This window comes from Lethenteron reissneri, chromosome 21 (assembly GCF_015708825.2).
Source record: "Lethenteron reissneri isolate LAM-NWPU_2019-01 chromosome 21, ASM1570882v1, whole genome shotgun sequence".
Taxonomy (NCBI): domain Eukaryota; kingdom Metazoa; phylum Chordata; class Hyperoartia; order Petromyzontiformes; family Petromyzontidae; genus Lethenteron; species Lethenteron reissneri.
Genome location: NC_083799.1, coordinates 2,422,771 through 2,440,926, shown reverse-complemented (window position 1 = coordinate 2,440,926; position 18,156 = coordinate 2,422,771). Strand labels below are relative to the sequence as shown.

General features: G+C 40.2%; 1 protein-coding gene across 7 annotated transcripts in view; it reads left to right on the top strand.

Annotated features, from left to right (window-relative positions):
• LOC133345038 (RNA-binding motif, single-stranded-interacting protein 1-like) overlaps nt 1-16,192 on the top strand; it is a 288,223-nt gene extending 272,031 nt beyond the window's left edge. For 4 of the 7 annotated variants that reach the window (XM_061555419.1, XM_061555423.1, XM_061555424.1 and 1 more), the window contains 5 exons: nt 3,267-3,311; nt 9,347-9,457; nt 11,648-11,728; nt 12,535-12,627; nt 13,638-16,192. In XM_061555419.1, coding sequence (XP_061411403.1) covers nt 3,267-3,311; nt 9,347-9,457; nt 11,648-11,728; nt 12,535-12,624 — 327 coding nt within the window. In that variant the 3' untranslated portion in view covers nt 12,625-12,627; nt 13,638-16,192. Of the gene's footprint in view, nt 1-3,266; nt 3,312-9,346; nt 9,458-11,647; nt 11,729-12,526; nt 12,628-13,637 lie in introns of all 7 variants that reach the window. The other 3 variants (XM_061555420.1, XM_061555421.1, XM_061555422.1) reach the window with 3 other exon arrangements.
• The last annotated feature ends 1,964 nt before the right edge of the window (nt 16,193-18,156 follow it).

Here is an 18,156-nt window from a genome sequence, read left to right as displayed (position 1 = left end):
TCAGAGGCGCGCACAGTGCCATTCGTATTGTTCGAAGCTCCATACCTATTTTTTACACACAACTCAAAATACCATCTTGCGACTGCTATCATGAACACTCCCTTACAATGGAATCGCATATAATGGGTTAATGTTTCTGACAGTGGCACTGCTGCAGAGCAGCACGAGAGAGAGAAAACGCAAGCAGAGTGTTCTGACCGACTTGTCTTTTGAAATAATTTTGCTATGTGGTGCTATGAATAGACAGCATAATGTGGAGAGATATACGAACAAGCGTCCTAGCTGTCATGTTTTATTAACCATTAGCAGTTTTTGTGCCTTACTTGGAAGGTCTCTTCTTTAAAATGCTGCTCAGTGAGAGCATAAGTAAATTTAAAAATAGAATGAAACATAGTTCTGGTAGGACTGATGCTATTAGGTATTTAATTATATTCATTTGCCGAGATGTCCAGCCCAATGCAGCATTATATTCATAATAGCCACTGTTGGTTATTTAGCAAAATCTGGGGGCAAGCAGATGTATGGTGCCTTCCAGTACAGAAGCACATGCATAATACAGAGCTTTCTGTTTAGTGCTTTTACAAGAATATGATTTGAACCACAGTGTTTTTTTTGCGTGGTTAGACTGCATTTTTGATTGCACATGCACCTAAGTAGGTCAGTCCGACAAACAAAAAACTGTGAGACTGTATTGGCAGTGAAGCACAGGCACAAATAACAAAAACTAAATATTTGTCACTAGCACTGACCAAAAACGAAGACGAAATAATTGGTGAGGGAGTATTTGGTAAATGCCCTTCTTAGTAGCAGGTCATTGTAAGTAGTTTGTTTGTTTGTTTTGCTTGTAGTTACAATCTCCCACATAATGCTCGCAGCTCTATCATTTATTTGGGCAAAGCCAATGTGGGGGGCAACTATTAATGGTTCAAGGCAAACGCACAATCACTGGGGCAGCACTCACCTCCATTGGTGACCCTGAGCCAGTGATTGAAATTCCACATTTTCATGGCGGGTAAACCTGTCGAAACGAAAAAGACGATTTAACTTCTCACAAAGTGGTACTCGCTTTGTTGACTCTGGAGGGATGACGGGCTGAGATGAGCCCTGGCCAGGTTTTGAACGCACAAACGTTATAATCGCAGATCAGGCACTAGCCCAAGCCACAGTTCCACCCTAACGGATTAAAAGTTATTCTAAACTTAAGCTGTGATATTCTCCTTTGCTTCTTGGTGTTAAATGTGTTGCTGCACTCAATTGTAGCTGCGCTCTGTGCCCTATAACACTCTTAATGTGGTTATAACCATGGCTGTGAAACATTCACTCGCTGAATGTGAATATGTTGAGGCACCCGCATGTTTGCAGCTGTGCTCAATTTCAGTGGGCACTCACCATTAACAATGTGATGCGCGATCGCATGGCGAAATTTGTGCTTCATTGGGGGCCCTTGTATTCTTTAATGTAAGGAGGCAATTGGAATAATTTCCGCCGTAGGCCATTAAAAGCCCTTTATTTCGTGCGAACGCAGCTGTTAGTAATGCGGCACACATCAATGCTATCTGGATATCGTCGTATCATTTGGACGAGTGAAAATATTGTGAGCTGCAGTGCCGCTGCTGTCATGCGACTCATTGCTAGAGAGGCATGACCCGGCCCTGATTGACCCCGTACAACGACGTGTTAACACTGCACATTGTCAGTGTGCATGTCCTGCTCGTGTAGATACATTTTCTCAGAGAACCCACCATAAGTCATCCATCCGTCTAGGGTTGCTTTAACGAATTCCACAAGTCAGCATTGGTAGTTGTCCCACGGAGAGATTGCTCCGTAGAAATTCGGAATTTTCACAATTGACTCAGTACCGCCCACAGAGGTTAAGTTCTGCCTCACGCCTGTTTGAGTGTGGGGAGATTTTGACCTTCTTGACTAATTTCAACTGGAATCATTTATTTTTAGGCTAGTTTTAATCGTGGTTAGTGCACCACTCATCCAGTATTTAAAGAACATTGAAGCATTGGATGTTTCATAGGCATATTGACAAATCACCGACAATTAGTTGGATCTCCTCAAATTTTGGAAGCTAAGCAGCGTTGATTGTGCTTCGATGAATGACCGCCGGGACTAAAAGGTGTAATAGGCTGCAGTGCAATGTGGTGGGCATCAGGCGGCATTGAAACACAATCCATTGGTGAACTCTACTTATATGCTCCCATTTCCATGTATGACAAGGCATCAGTTTCCAATAAAATGCCCAGTCACTTGATTAACCAGTCCCACACTGGTGAAGGTTCGCAATCTCTCTTGTTTTTATGTAGACTAGACCCAGGGTGATGAGTCAATAATATTGTTTAATTGACTAAACATTATATAATCGGCTTCACTTTTTGTAATCGATTACTCTGGCACTTTAAAATGGCAGCCGCCCCATAATCCATCCTCCTGAAGGCAGGAAACACCGTACAAGGCATGTCCCGCGTGACCCAGCTGATTATACCAATGGCGGCACTATACCCCACCTATCACCTCCTGTCCAGTGACAAATGTGGGAACCAAGGTGGGAAGATATATATATTATAATTTTACAACTGTTTTTTATTTGTCCAATTAGCCAAGCATTCGAATTGGTAATCGGCAGATTAATCGGTTAATTATATAATCGTTAACCCAGCATGTACACAAGCACACATGCACAGGCACACACACATTCACAATATGTAGATTTGTATTTCCTTTGTGGTATTCTTGTCCTTGTTGGACAGTTTCTAAGATAAGCAAGCACCTTTCAAGTGTATTACTTTTATACCTCGGTGCCTAAATATCAGAGTTATGCCATAAAAAAAGAAAAACAATCTCTCTTTATCTGCCAGTGGATATCCACACAGCATATCTACCCTAGATATTTCTAAATGCTTTGCCAATGATATAATAATAATGATAATTCCTTAATCCACAACAGCCTCACTGAATCCTAATTATTATTTTCAAGAGGTTTATTTTTGGTTGCAATATTTTGCCCGTTATTTTTCTGATTGTTGATATTGTCATTGTGTTCAGTTGGCAAAGTGTTTGTACCACACAATTGTGTGGTGATGCGTTCAAAGAGAAGCGCCACCACGGTCGTCACCTTTTTCATTTTACCAAGTGCTACATTGAGTGTGTTGATTTGCAGAATTACCTGATATAAGGATTAATAATAATTGTTAGTGCACATGGGAGATTTATACGTAAATATATTCTTAATTGCTTTCATTACACACACACACACACAGCTGGTTTACATGGAGCAATCCGGCAGGAGAAGCCTTCAGAGCAACGTAAATATTCCGTAACTTACACACACACATGCGCTGTTCTCCTCACTCGCTGTGTGATAACCCATGTGATCACACTTGTGCATTCATAATGGCCTTCATCCCAGTTAGGCTTTAGCGCAATATGTGAACAATAATTCACTTGTACATTTACCCACACAATCCTGCATTTTAATTACAGTTTTAGGAACATTCAATTGAAATGTGTGCCCATTAAACACACGTTAAGCTGTGCTTTAAAATGTCTTTTTTTCCTATACACTCCCTGCTCACTTGATCACTAGTTCCATCTTAATATTAGTGGCTTTACACATTTGTTTTGCTGCCTCGTGTATTTGAATCATGACATGCGGTGACATTCATATTCCTTATACATCTAAATTTAATTGCAGTTGTATCATATTGGGATTTGCATAGTCATGATGCTGCCTTGTACCTTTTGTGTTTAAGTGGCTTTCATTTTCTTTTAATAAAAATCACCAAATACCTCGAAGGTTGCTCCTGCACATGGATTGTTTTGAGTAAACACAGTACTCAAACTCGACATGAGAGCAATGTTTGTATTTATGTTTTAAAATCTATATTACATTGTTGCAGTTCTCTGTGCATTCAATAAAGCTTACTGCCCACCTGCTACGAATTTTAAGACACATCCCTTGCCACAGGAAGTATAGCAATTGTTCCTTTGCACTGGGATTGCCAGGGCATAACCTACATAAAAGTTTTACTTTTGGCAGTTTCAGTGATAGCTCAATATTTCTACTGGCTCGCTTATCCCTGCAATGTGTAATTTTCAATAAATCAAGCTATGTGCTCAACAGTGAAATTCATATTTTATTATTCCTAAGTATACGGCTATTACATTGTCCACCGTTTTCTGGAAAATCTTAATTTTGGACGTGAGAGCAGTAAAGTTAACTGCGCAGTAAATATACCCAGCACAATCAGTCTTGGTCTTAATAATTTAATAATAATAAAATCCCTCATTCCGACACTGACAGAAGTCACAAAGTAGCTAAGAGGCATCATTCTGAAAAAAATATCACCAACATTTTCCAATTGCTCACTTGTTGTCCAGCTGTCCCATCTGCACAGAGCAATGCGGCAGCCACGGTAGATGATGATAGCTCAGCAATATGTGAATTATATAACTTCAATGACAAACGGATATCTGTTGGGACCCAAACACAGTGCAAATAATGGAAACTAATTTCCCCTAGTAATGTGCGTTGACTCCCGGGTGTTCTATAAAGTGTTACGATGTGTCGAAGCACAAATGCACTCTTCACCCCAGGCAGCCGCTTCAAAAGGCTGTCATCCTCCGTCACTATTGCTCTCAACCACACAAACCCTTAGAACGTCATTTGGGCTGTCCTTAACTTCCGACCCAACACTCAGTTGCTTCTCTCAATCCTCAAGGCTATGACCCAAATAGGGCGTGTTTTGTCTGAGACTTTATACTTGCGCATGATCCCTCTCACTCGCTGTATGCCACTTGCATGAATGTGGTTTCCATACTCTTTGGTGACTTTACCGAAATAACCAGAGTATGGCTTCCTGCAGTCACGAAAGATTAAATGTGGTTTGTTTTGCTCAAAACAAACCAGCACAGACCCATGGTGCGTGGCTGTTATCAAGTCACCTTTATGCCCAAATAACCTTTTATTTTGGAATTTCAATTTGGAATTGTTACGTGGAATGGGTGGAGTGGTGGCACGGTGATTAGCGCACTGCGCTATAAACCTGTTAACCTGTATTAATGTAAAACAGTCCTGACGTAGAAAGATCTTTCTAAATAAACCAAGCATCCTGAGGCCAAAACCAAACAGTGACACAAGTGCAATTTTGTGTAAAACAAAACATGATCACAATGTTAACACGCCATGCTTAGTATATTGGTTTTGTGCAAGACTGATCCATTCAGATTCAGGGGTGGTGGCACGGTGATTAGCGCACTGCGCTACAAACCTGTTAACCTGTATTAATAATGAAATACAACTTCTTTTTTGCATGCGCTATTATTATTGCCCTTCCATTTATTTCTAAATTAAACGTTGCCGCAGTGTTAACAGGACAACGTTTTCATGCCGGCTGAATGCCACACCACGAGCTTTGTTTCGCAAAGCTGCATGGCGACTGTACAAATGGATCAGCACTCTATATACACGACTCCCATCTCCCATCGCCTATAATTGAGACCATATGCGTGGTGATGGACCATTATCAAATCAAGACCCACCTGGCTGTTTCTCCTAGTCGCTTTTTACGATCCAGGCAGCTGTTAAATGCTTGTATTCTAACGCTCAATCATTTGAGAGCCGAATGGTTGCGATTGTTAGGAGCTGCTCATACTGCGTTCTCTCAGAATGCCTTGCTAGGGCAGAACACTCGTGACGACATCTAACAATGCCTCTGTTGAGGTATGCTCTCATTAGGTGGAGTTGCGTTTCTATTATTTCTAATGTGGCCTCTTCCTATTGCATCGCGCCAGATGAAAAGCATGATCAGAGACTTTCTTCTGTTACAGCTGGGGTGATTTTGGGGTGTATTTGCCACCGCAGGCAGCATTGGGGAGGTTGAATGAGACAGTGGTACCGCTCAGGGTATTCTGAATCAAAGGTTCCATGGTTTTACGTTCATCCTGGCCTTCTGTTTTGTGAAGTAATGTGAAGTTTTCTAACTCTGTGTAGGGTCTCTGTGTGAGGTTTCATGGCAAAATTATCCATTGGCACTTGAATACGCTGCTGTGCCACACTCAGTGGTGCATCCTGTAACCTGGCACTTTAGATATGGGGTTGTTGGGCAAAGTAAAAATATAATCGTGTGTTGTTACCGTTAACCGACAGGGCTGCAAGACTGCCGGAAGACCAATATATGATAGCACAGCAAATAGGACGCATGTCTTTTTCAGAGTTATTCCCTGGCGCCATGTACTCTGGTTTCTTCCCACATGCAAAAGACTCATTAATGAACTGGTTAAACATCATTATGCTGGAGTCATGAGACTCAGTGAGGCTTTTAATGGATAAACACAGGTTATTTTACTACGTTTTGCTTGTTCAAATGGCACAGAACTGTAATGAGGAGGAGCAAGCTGTTGTAACCACATTGAGCAGCTTCCAATAACAATATTGTTTTCATAATCAACGATGTTGCCCGATGATGCTGGTTGTAATTACCAGCGAAACGTCGTACTCAAATTGTGAATGTTGTTGCTTCAACACACCGGTGGGCTAAAGCAGTCAACTATTTGTCTTTGTCAACGTGACACATTTTTTACTGATTGGCCGTGTCGGGTGGTGGAGGGTTACGACACATTTATAAATAAACGCGATCTAAACCCAAAAATCGTTGATTATGAATAACATTGGTCGCGAAAGCCTACGTGTTAAACTGAATATTGTTTTCATTAAATTAACAGAAAGAAGGAGAATCATAGCAAGAAGGACAACATCGCGACGCGGTTGTCCTTGATGCGCGCGGTCTATAGCGCCAAGGCTCAGGGAATATATAAAGATAATGGAGTTGCCTAATCTGTCACGCCATGTTGATAGAGACATATTGGCACAGTCCATTGGTGGCCAAGAGTGCGAGTCGATAGCACGCCGATTGATAGTGCAAGAGTGAGCGTGGGTGAAGGGCTTTCCTGGAGTTGTTTAGGCAATAGGCAGCTGATGTCAGCAGAGATGCGGGCTACAACAGACGGACTGAAGCCAGCCGGCAACGTGTGCTGACTCAGGCAACGTGAGTAAGAGCGCATCTCTAGAGGTTATTCAACCTTCTCAGGTTAACCTTGAACGGGATTTAATACCGGCAGGCGGAAACCATTTCTTTTCAGCTGAGCATTAGAAAGAGCATAAAAGCATTAAAGGATGAGGTACATGGCGCTATAAATATTTTTTTACAACTGGACTTGCAGAAATACTGTTATTTTTCTTCAAACCAAGAAAAATGGGCAATTCTAAGCCCAATGATTTGCATTGTAATTACATTATTAAGAAAGAAGGGAATGGTGAGGATTTTAAGCCGTTTTAAATTTTGGATTAGGAGTGTGTTTTTGTACTGCCTTAATAGGCAATAATAAAATTAAAATCAATTGTAATTATCAGACTTTTGATTCAGAACATAATAAATACATTTAAAAAACTATCAAATCAGCAAAATTTATATTTTATCTGCCCCAATCACGGTGCTAATGAATTATTCAGGATAATGTAATTACATTTTTGCCTTTAGCCACTATTATAATAATTTCTTAATGAAGCAATAATCCTCAGTTGAGAGGCCAGCCCTGTAATACGGATCAGATGCTAGAGAGTTGTTGACTTAGCTTTCTCTTAATGTGCAGAACATTAATGTCTTATGTTTGGTGACATTGCATGTTTAAAAAAGTATATTTTTTATTAGTGCAGGTTAAAAAAAACAAGCTTCGCCACACTGCGTTATAACAAGAAACATTTTTAAGTAGGCTAATGTTTCAGGCAGTCCCCTCACAGCAGGCAGAACCCTAGAAAATCGTTGAACACTTTGCTGCCTTGAAAAAGTCTGTCTCCAACTGCACTTCAAAACCTTCTAGCCTCCTCATCTCTCTAATCTGAATATGTACACATCTGACTGAACTATACAATGAAAAATCTTGTCTGTTGTAGGGGCAGGAAAGGGTTGCAGACATTACAGTTTCAGTTAAAATCTTTTTGAAATTAGTTTTTTAAATGATATTACTGTAAATGCATTTTTTATTACAATATAAGCGATATAAATAAACAATTCGTCTAAGCCACTTGTATATTGCACACCTCATTTATTTATTGTATGTTTTTTTCACACAACATTTGCAATGCAATTAAAATAAATGACAAAGGGCATTGCGCTTTGTGATTGCCAGAGAGGTTCTCCGACAGTTTATCGTCGACAGTCAGCGTTGTGATGTGCAGAGCTTGAAGGAGCAAGGCACGGGTTTCATATCCCAGCAGTAGTCCGTGTGATTCACATCTGCACCGTACAGATCCCGGGGGCTGGCTTTAATGGAATGGAATAAATACACAAATGAACGACAGACCAGTGGAGTAATGCATAATAGATGTTACTGCATTTCCAACGTCAGTATCATGTTAAAGGAGCGTCGCGATCGCTTACTGTGCTAGCGTTCAAGACGAACGCCTTGCTGTTGGGTGTTATGGAAAGTTTGAGTATGAAATCAGAAGAATAACAACCTCTTTGCTTGGTTTTATTATTGTCGCCTGCAGTTGTTGTAACGGGACTTAAATTGTTAAATTGCTAAGCTGTTAAAAGTGTATTTTTTACACAACGATGCATCACATTGATTTGTGAACACATTTTGGCGTATAATGCAATTTTTTTTATGACAACTAAATTCATCCCAAAGCACTGTGACGTACAGTAATGTACATTTTCCCAAAGAAAGTTATCAATGTTAATGTACTCGCAGCACCATCGTGTGGCAAAGCATGATTACAACCAATTTCACTTACCAAGGTGCAGCTCGGCTGGGTGGACCCTGGAAGCACAGTTCCCACTCGTGAGATAGCACATTCCATGCCTGCCCCGGATTTTTCCTTTTTTAAGTGTTAGCCTTCTCATTGTGTGGTTAAATCCAATTTATTGCTAAACCAAGATAACCAGACGTTGGAAAGGAGAGCAATCGCACACGCATATGTGGATCGTCAACCTTCTTGCTGTACTACTTCGTACTGAAAGTGGGTGTCGTCCTCCATGCACTTAATTACTCCATCTCCAAGTCATCCACCAACCCTACCCTCGGGTTGCTCGACTCCACAATTCATCAAACGTGTATTGTAAAACCATCACGATAAACTATAAATACCATTTGATTATTATTATAAACAGCCCATTGCCATTCCACTGCTGGACGAATGCCTCCCCAAACACTGTCAGCCATGGGGGTTCTTTTACCATATTTCAATCGCGCAAAACCTACGCAGTTGTGCATCTCGATATGTCTGCGCGAGCCTACTTGATACGAGTGTTGCGACCCTCCTCTCTCATGTCCACCACAGGGCACGGTGCTGACGCCCCCCATGGACTCAACCATGTCCATGCAGCAGGCGGGCATGATGGGGCCACTCGCGCAGCAGATGTCCCACATGTCCCTCGGCAATGCGGCCACCGTAAGTCAGCAGCAGCAGCCATGGGCCGTGCCTTGGAGTTGTATACACACCTCGTAGCAGCCATCCGTGGTGGTGGGCCCTCCCTGTTTACCCCACTCTCGTAAACGCTGGAGCGAACGATCACTTTTCTTGAGACTTACTGCGACACAGCTTAACTTATTTAGCTCTGCTTTAAAAACATATTTGCCAAACAGAGGCTCTTGGTCTTTGATGTAAAGTAGACAACAGCAGAGAGATCTCGAGTAAGGATAGCAGGTGGAAGGTGACACGTTCCTTAAATTGAGTTTGGTTATGTAATGTTGGAAAGGCGGAAGGGAGAGAAGGCTGTTCCAAAGTCAAGCTCTGCGGGAAGAGAGTGAGAGAAGAAATGTTCCGTCCTGCAGTGAGGCAGCTGCGCACAGTGTGGATAAGAGAAATTGGTCAAGTGTCGAAACCACATCCCAGAATTTAGGAGCGAAATCAGGGCATACAGCTCCAGAGAGCAAACAACCGTGATGTCCGTAGTTGCATGCAGAGAGATGAAGAGGTTACAGATCGACGACGATTGAGTGGTTGTCGTGAATCAGTGAGCGCTGTCACATGTGACGCTGTCACTCTTGACAGTCGGACATGGGTAAATGAAATGCTTCCCGTTTGACCTTGAAAACAAATTAAATGAGCTACAATTTGTATTAATATTTTATTATCCTTTAAAAAATGGATCTCTGATTCTATTTGTTGATCATAAAACACCCACCATTAAGGCTGACGATTCAACATTTATATTCTTGCAATGTTTAAATTTGTATTTATTTATTTTAAGCACAAGTGCATGAAATATAATGTGTATTGGATGCCAAATTACTGTAGATTTCTTTTATCAGTGCACAAGAGGCAGATAACCAAGGCGTAATTTGTACATTTTCTTCCAACACGGACACTAAGAGAGGTCATTAATCAACGTGATTTATACCTTGCCAGACATAAAACCATGATTAATAGAACACAGCAAAATTACACATGCTGGAGAAAACCCTAGGCTGCCGAAGGCAGCAAAACCTTTTTCCTAAGAGAGGACGTATCTGTAAAAGTTTTGGCTTATGAGTGCATAAAATAGAAAATGCTCTGTGTAGGCATTTACTTTTCTTGCTGATGTTTACACTGCATGTTTTATGCGCAAACAAGTTTTTTTGCTTTATTTATTTGACGTGTTTCCACTATTCATTGCCTTCCATCATATCACCGATGTTGGTATTGTCATTGATGATTGATGCTTTTGTGCTCACTTGCTTGAGTTTTTTTTTGTCTTTCAATAAAATTCTTCTCAACTTTCCCGACATTACTGTCATTGATTTGTTCGTCTCTTTTGATAAATGGTTTACTGCTGACTTTTCTGCCAGGCTTTTGTGTTTTAGAGCTCATTTGACAGCTTTGGTCTGTTTTCATGGGCCCCTTGAAGGTGCAATGGGATTTGATGCTTCCAATTCCTTAGTTATGGGCACACATTTAGAACCAAAGGAAACCCAGTGCAAGTCTATCATCTCGATATTTACAGTAAATATGTGTTTAGGTGGAATATTAAACACTGAATTGGCTGGGTAACTTGGTGGCCTCGTAATACCTATGTCAGAGCCATGGAGCCAGCACTGTGGAGATAAATCTTTGGTTCAAATCTAGGATTCAATCACCTGCAATTGAACCAGATCCTCAAGTGTATTGACATCAGCTTGGTCACCAATCACTGCTAAAAAAACACACACACACACAGTTATACGCGCTTTAGTTTCTTAAAAATGATTGCTTAATTTTGGCGCATATCACCTCTGAGGATGAACATTTATTTTGAGAAATATATTATCGTTTGATTTACAATGACTGCCATCTAGTGCTGAGTTGGAGAGATCACGGAAGTAATTATTTGGTGTCATCTTCTGATGACGCTGTCTGACACGATGTGGTGCTCTGGCAGGTCATGGGAATTCCAGAGAATACATTTTTATTTTTTCATTCCATGACTCTTCTATGGCACTATTGTGATATATTTAATGGGGACAGAAAAAAATACCAAATATTACATTCTACATTCATATATATGTTGTGTATACCTTTGACAGTAATTCAGATCTGTATACATATAAACAATGCTTGATCCTGTGGTACCGGATGTACACTGGTCTTCTAATTACAAGTTTGTATTGTTTTTATTTCAAGTATATGCCAGCGGGCGGACCCGTGCAAGGAACATACATCCCACAGTATACCCACGTGCCTCCCACGCCAGCCAACATGGAGGTGAGCTCTCTCCCCACAAGCTGCCCCCCGTTCACTGCCCATGTACAGCACTTCTGTCAATCTGTTTTGCTTAATTAGCGCCATGCGGGTAGTGGGGGTATATTTGATTTTGGCTCACCAAACTGGCCAGTGCAGATTCTTAAAGGCGGGAAGCATAGACGTGGGAGCATAGAAGTCTGGTACAATAATGTGTTTTTTTATGCAATGGTTAATGTATTTGTTGTCATCTAAGGTGGAACTCGACGATTCAAACCAGCCACAGCAGTGCCTGACTTCAATTATAGTTCAATGCTTTAGAAATGCAGCCGCATCCACTAGCGGAGCCAGTGGGGGTGGAGGTGGGGTGGCACGTGCCCCCCCCAATGATCTGATCTAAATGCCTAATTTGGATCGGATCATTGGGGTTTATTAGTAATAAATCGGCATTTTGCGACCCCTACTGCCACTTTGTAGCATATTATTATGTGCCAGGGACTCTGTGAGATGATAGGACAATAGTCTGAGTCCATAATTGGCAATACGTAACGGCAAAGCAGTTATAAGTGACTCACAGAACTGTGCGCAGTTGCGTATACAGCACACGACTTCCCTGAAGGCATTCACCTTCAGCGAGCGCGATGCCGATCACACACGGGTACCCGTCGAATAAAGAGCAAGGGACAAGTCCTTACTTACTAACGACTCCTATAATTTTTCATTGCTGGAGGGGTTGCCCCCCCCCCTCACCGGAAAACCCTGGCTCCGTCATTGGCCACAACAGTCATATTATTCTGGATTCATACACGTGTCCTCCGGCAGGACCACAGTGGGCAGCATCAGCAGCCCATCTCTGTGGAGACAGCACAGGACCATGCTGCCTACTCCTACCAGCAGGGAAAGTGACAGGGAGGAGCTAAGAGGTGAGTAACACATTGCTATCCAGGTCACTTTTGTAAATGAGACTATCCCGGTGTCTTGAGTTTCTTACATGGTTAAACAATATAAAATTAAACAATATATAAATCGCACCTGCACAAACCATGTCAGATGTGGATACATGATGCACAAACGGAAAATATAAAACTCTTTAATGTGTGACTGGTCATCCAGAACAGACCATACAACACACAACGATGCAATGCCCGATCCACAAATGCGAAGAAGACGTCGCAGTGATACACGCGTCTGCTCCTGACGTGGTTGTCTGGCTTGACCACCTGAATGTGAGATTGTAGTTGTTGATGCTCTGCATCTACATCCGTCGTATGAAAGAAGAAGAACTTTAAATTAATATTGTTGGAAAATACGTGTGCTTATTGTCAGTAGGAAACCAGCCATTATTTAGAAATAACAACTTTGCACCAAATGTCTTCAGGAAATGCCTTTCTGTTTGAGGCCAAGGTGGCACTAAAGTTAATATAGTTTTATAATGTTTAAAAAGTTACCGTTAAATACCTTATTGAGCTTTGCTAGGTTATATATGTGTCTGCAATGCTAAATGTTTGAGTTGAAAATTCATTTTTTTTTTAAATACAGTTTTTTTTGTGATGTTAGCCATAAGCCGGATAACACAGATAGTGGTATATTTTTGACAGTATTTGTAAATTACATTGTTGCATAATTTCCAGTTTATGCGATGTGTAAAGAAACAACAGCAGCAGAGCCATTTGCAAAAACTAGAGGGCAGACATCATGGCTGACTTGAGCTCAGCTGTTTAGACTTCCCTTCGCTTCATTCCGTGCTCGTCTTCTGTCCACACACGGTTTTACCAGAATTTATCTCATGACCACCGACCCACAGGTCGGCAATTCTCATAATCCCAATACGTTGTGAGATTTTGTCATTCAAATGTACGGATGCAAGCGTGGCTATGTTATATACATATATATTTTTAATCATATCTTTTTTATTTCCTTTCTCTTTTTTCAGATTAACTTTTCAAACGGAAATGATGACGTGTGTCCTGAGGAAGGCCTTTAGTGCAGCAAATGTCTACGTAGAAGAGGACATGCATCTGGTGTGCACAAGCTGCAAGCGGGACTTTTCCTTTGACTAAAAATGTTCTCGTGACTGCTATTTTGGGATGAGTTCTTTTAAAGAACATAAATCCAATGGCTGACCTTCAGATTCCTTTATTTTGCTATGGAAGAATTATTTTTAAATGAGAATCTGTCAAAAATTGTTAAATGTTTGGTTTGCGCATGACAAGTGAAAAACAAATACATGTGATTGGATCGAATGGTAGCGTTTGTTGGAAGAATTGAAACGAGGACAAAATTAAATGCATTAGTTCTTCACATAGATTTTTTGTTTGTTACAGTGATGTCTTCTTGTAAGGTTTTTGTAATACATTTTATTTTTAAAAAATGAGTTATATTGTCTGGCATAGAAATGAGCGGAATTGTGTAGATGTTAATGTAACCCTTTTTGTTTAGGAGAGACGTTCGTGTGCATTTTTTTTATATTGTAGGGTTTAATTGGTTTTCAAATATTTTTTCGCTGGCCTTAATATTTCTGACATTTTTCAACGATGTATTAGAAAGGAAAAAAAATCACTCACGATCGGCATTGGCGGTTGTCGATGTCACTGCGTCATTGGGTTGTGATGTGGGGAGGGTTTGGCATTCGAGGTTTAGAGGGGGGCGATTCAGCTTTTTTGAGACTTGTGCGAGAAAAGGATCTTCATTTTTGGAAGATTCACCTTTTTGCTGAATTAATTTCAATTGCAAATTGTAGAATTTTAGAATCAATGTTTAGAAATGCTTTTAATATCTTTTTTGGGAAAAATGCTTTGAGTCAACACAATTTTTTGTACACTCAAAGGAGAAAAACAATGGTAATGTTTGAAAAGTAGGTTTCATGAGAAACGGTGTTTTTGCATTTGAAAGGAGTGGCAGCAGTATTGGATGAGAAAAAACGGTTTTTAAAAAAATATGGAATTTGAATGCTTTTTAATCGTAATGTAAAAACGTGGGCACTCTGAGTTAGCCGCTGGGTGTTATTTAAGAAGGCATATTGTGTGGGTGATTCGAAATGCCTTGAATACAGTATCCGATGGCATGGCGTGTCCAGTAATGATTTGAAAAGGATATTTTTCACCGGTTGAGTGGGATTCAAAATTATGAGTGGGATATCTATTAGAGAGACTTGGTTATATGGAGTACCAAAGATGAACAAACCAATTTCATGTTCATGAAATGTTTCTTTGTTATTTAAAAAATATATATTCTTTTTTGTTATTTTAGTTTGGCCAGACCATTTTTTTGTCTCTGTTTTTCTTTTTTCTTTTATTTGGTTTAGTTATGAAGGTATAGTTACTACACGTGGTCACACAAAATACATTTGAAGCTATGAAATGTTTTTTTTTTTGCTCCAAAAATGAACGGCTTTGAACGCTGCACAGTCCTCTTAATTTGTAACAACCTGAAGAATTTACCTTTCTTGTGACGACTTAGGTGGTTTTTAATTTTTTAATTTATATTACAGCTATCATGGTATATCTACCTCAGGTTGTGTTATTGGTTATCATGTTTGCTGGCTGTCTGACTTGTGACAATCAACCAAAAGCAACGGGGTTGTGTGTTTTTATCTTTAGTTATGAAATACAGGTTGTTTCATAGCTTCAAATCGTCTTCATGGAATGATTTAATTTTCAGATCTTGAATTGTTAACATGCAATTTAATTTTCCTGTAAATCATGGAACGAATATTGAATGGTTTGATGCGGCTGGGCGACACTGCTGTCTGGGACAACTGAAGGCTTGTTGAGATGTATGCAGGTTCTTTGGTATATCCATTAAAAGATTAATTATTGATGGTGGTGTTCATCTCTAAAGATGGTTGTTGCTGAAAGTTATTTTTTTGTGAATGGAAAATACAAAGAACACAGTTAAAGCTATCAATAGAAACCTCTGCAAAGCCCAAACCATAAGTTTCAGACAGCAGTGTAATGGTGACTCGTCTAAATTAATACATTTCTAACTTGTCGTGCATTTATTTTTTTGAGAAAAAAAATCTCCTGTTCCATCTCATTTTACAGCCATGAAATAAGTTAAAAAGATAATTTATGAAGAGACTTTTTTTTGTACAAATACTCATAGAGATGTCTATATGGTCAAGAGAGATTTTTTAAAATAGTTTTTTTCCGTGCCACAAACTTTCCAGAAAGGTGATCTTTGTCCATGTTTTTGTCTATTTCTCCTGTGTCTATTTGTTCTTCGTTTTCCTTTGCTGGGATTTGCTATAAGTAGTAGTAGTGCACGTTTATGTAGAAGTCTGCAAGCTCACTTTGACTCAGTCGTCAACCTTTGACATTTTTTTTATTAAAAAAAATGGTTGCAGTAACAATCTGTTGAAATGTTTGTTGTTCGTTGTGGGACATTAAATACAGGAGCCTCCTGAGGAAAATCATGACTTGGTGAGTATTTTGTCAAACATGGATGTCTGTTAAATAGAGGTTTCTTAAATAAAGCTGATTAAATACCGACTTTGTACGAGTGTCTATACGTGATGGGTACATTCGAATAGCACTTCGCCAGAACTAAAGTCCAACATTCAGGAATTCACTCAGCTTTTGCTCTTCATATTTATTGTATGTTACATAGAATTTACAAAATAGTTCTGCACTTTTGGTTTTTGAGGGAGCAGCGTGTGAATGTGTGGATATCAAGTAAAATCGGCAACGATTGAAACCAACAGAGGCCATGATTGCCTTTGAATGTGGCTGGTGAGCCATTATCTACAAGCTGAATGGATCTTCCATAACCAGGTAAGAAACCACCAAATCTCGTTTGCAGGGGAGATATAAGAGATTACAGGAGGAATTCTAGCTTGTGCAACTCCAAAGAAGCAAAGTATGTAATTCTGCCATGGTCTAAAAACAACAGTTTGTGACACAATAGTTCAAATGTAGAGTATGGATTAAGTAACCTCCAACTTGGAAATAATACCAGTGGTGCTGTTCACAGCCGTCGGCATTCTGGATTCCAGCAGCTGTACTTTGAGGCTGTCTCACGAAACCTGTCAGAGATCCTCTTTGAGGGTATGTTTTTGTTCCAGCACTACAACATATCTGCCATTAACAACGTGACATTGACCATTACAGCACCGCCTGTCTGATGAGCCGCCCTAACCCTTAGCTCTCCGATGTGTTTTCACGTTAGTACGCATGTAGTCTGCCACAACGTGTTGATGCTTCGCTCCATGAACGTCGTGCCTAACGACACGCGGTACCACTCGAAAACTCATTTGGAGAAATCTACAACAAGCGCAAAAACCTACGCATTGCCACTCTTAGCCTTCAGCCACTGGATAGACCTGATGCACCAACATAAACAGACACACGTGACTTTGTCTAACGGAGTGATTTTTTTTTACGGTGGTTGGTTAATTTAGCAGAGACGCCACTTCACGACAGTTTACTCTGTGCTAACTTGGATGCCCGCAAGTGAACAAGACAAGCTGGTTGACACACCCCTGCCCTCCATAAAAAGGACCTCGTGCCCTGGTTGCTGCTCATCGCGTGGTGATGGGGCCTTAGACGGGACTTCAAACGAGCTCAAATTCACGTTAGATGTGACGTGTACAAGCTGTTGGACCCTTTTGTATTGCCCAAACCATATGACCAGATTTTCTGGTTTTGTCTTGTCTTCTTTTTGGTTTCATAAACTATTGCCAATTGCATTCACTTATTATTTCGGTTGATTGAAGTGATTCTCATACATGTGGTTTAAAAGCCACGTACATTTGTCAATGAGTATCGTAAAACGACGTGAAAACCTGTCTTCAACAGTTAACTTTTTATAAACCGCAGCTTGTAAAGTGTTTTACTGTGAGAATTGTTGGCCATTATTTCTGTCCTGTCCTTGCCCCCTTCATAATAAATAAAAATCCTCCAACATTGCCTTAAATGTCGTGAACATATGAACCGAAATGATTCCAAAGAACACGCTGTAAAGTGTAACAGTTGGGGTTTATATGTGACATAACAGCACAATAGAGCACATCTCAACAGTTAAAATGAAGCAGTCGTATTCTTTCAATGTGCTATGATACCTCAGGTTAAAATGTCATGATCCAAAGTCGACTTTGCATTACAAGGACATTACTAAGTTCTTGAATAACTTAAGTTAAATTTGTTTAAGCCATGTTTCCACAATATGTGAGTGAAGCTAATCATTATTGCGTGTCAATCGATGAAAAGCACCGCACTTCAGACAATGTAGGTTAAAGCGGAAGAGAAAACGGAGACAATCCATATTTGCTCAATGCATTATTTAAAATTGTGCAATGACTATAAAATCAATCGCCTTGAATCCCTGTCTATGAATAATTCACTATCACCAGACCTACAGGGAGCATAACATTTTCCAGACCTCCCTTTATATGGAAAACTTTTGTTAAGAGCTCGGAGGGGTGTTCACAACATTGCATGTATCAAAGTGGCCAA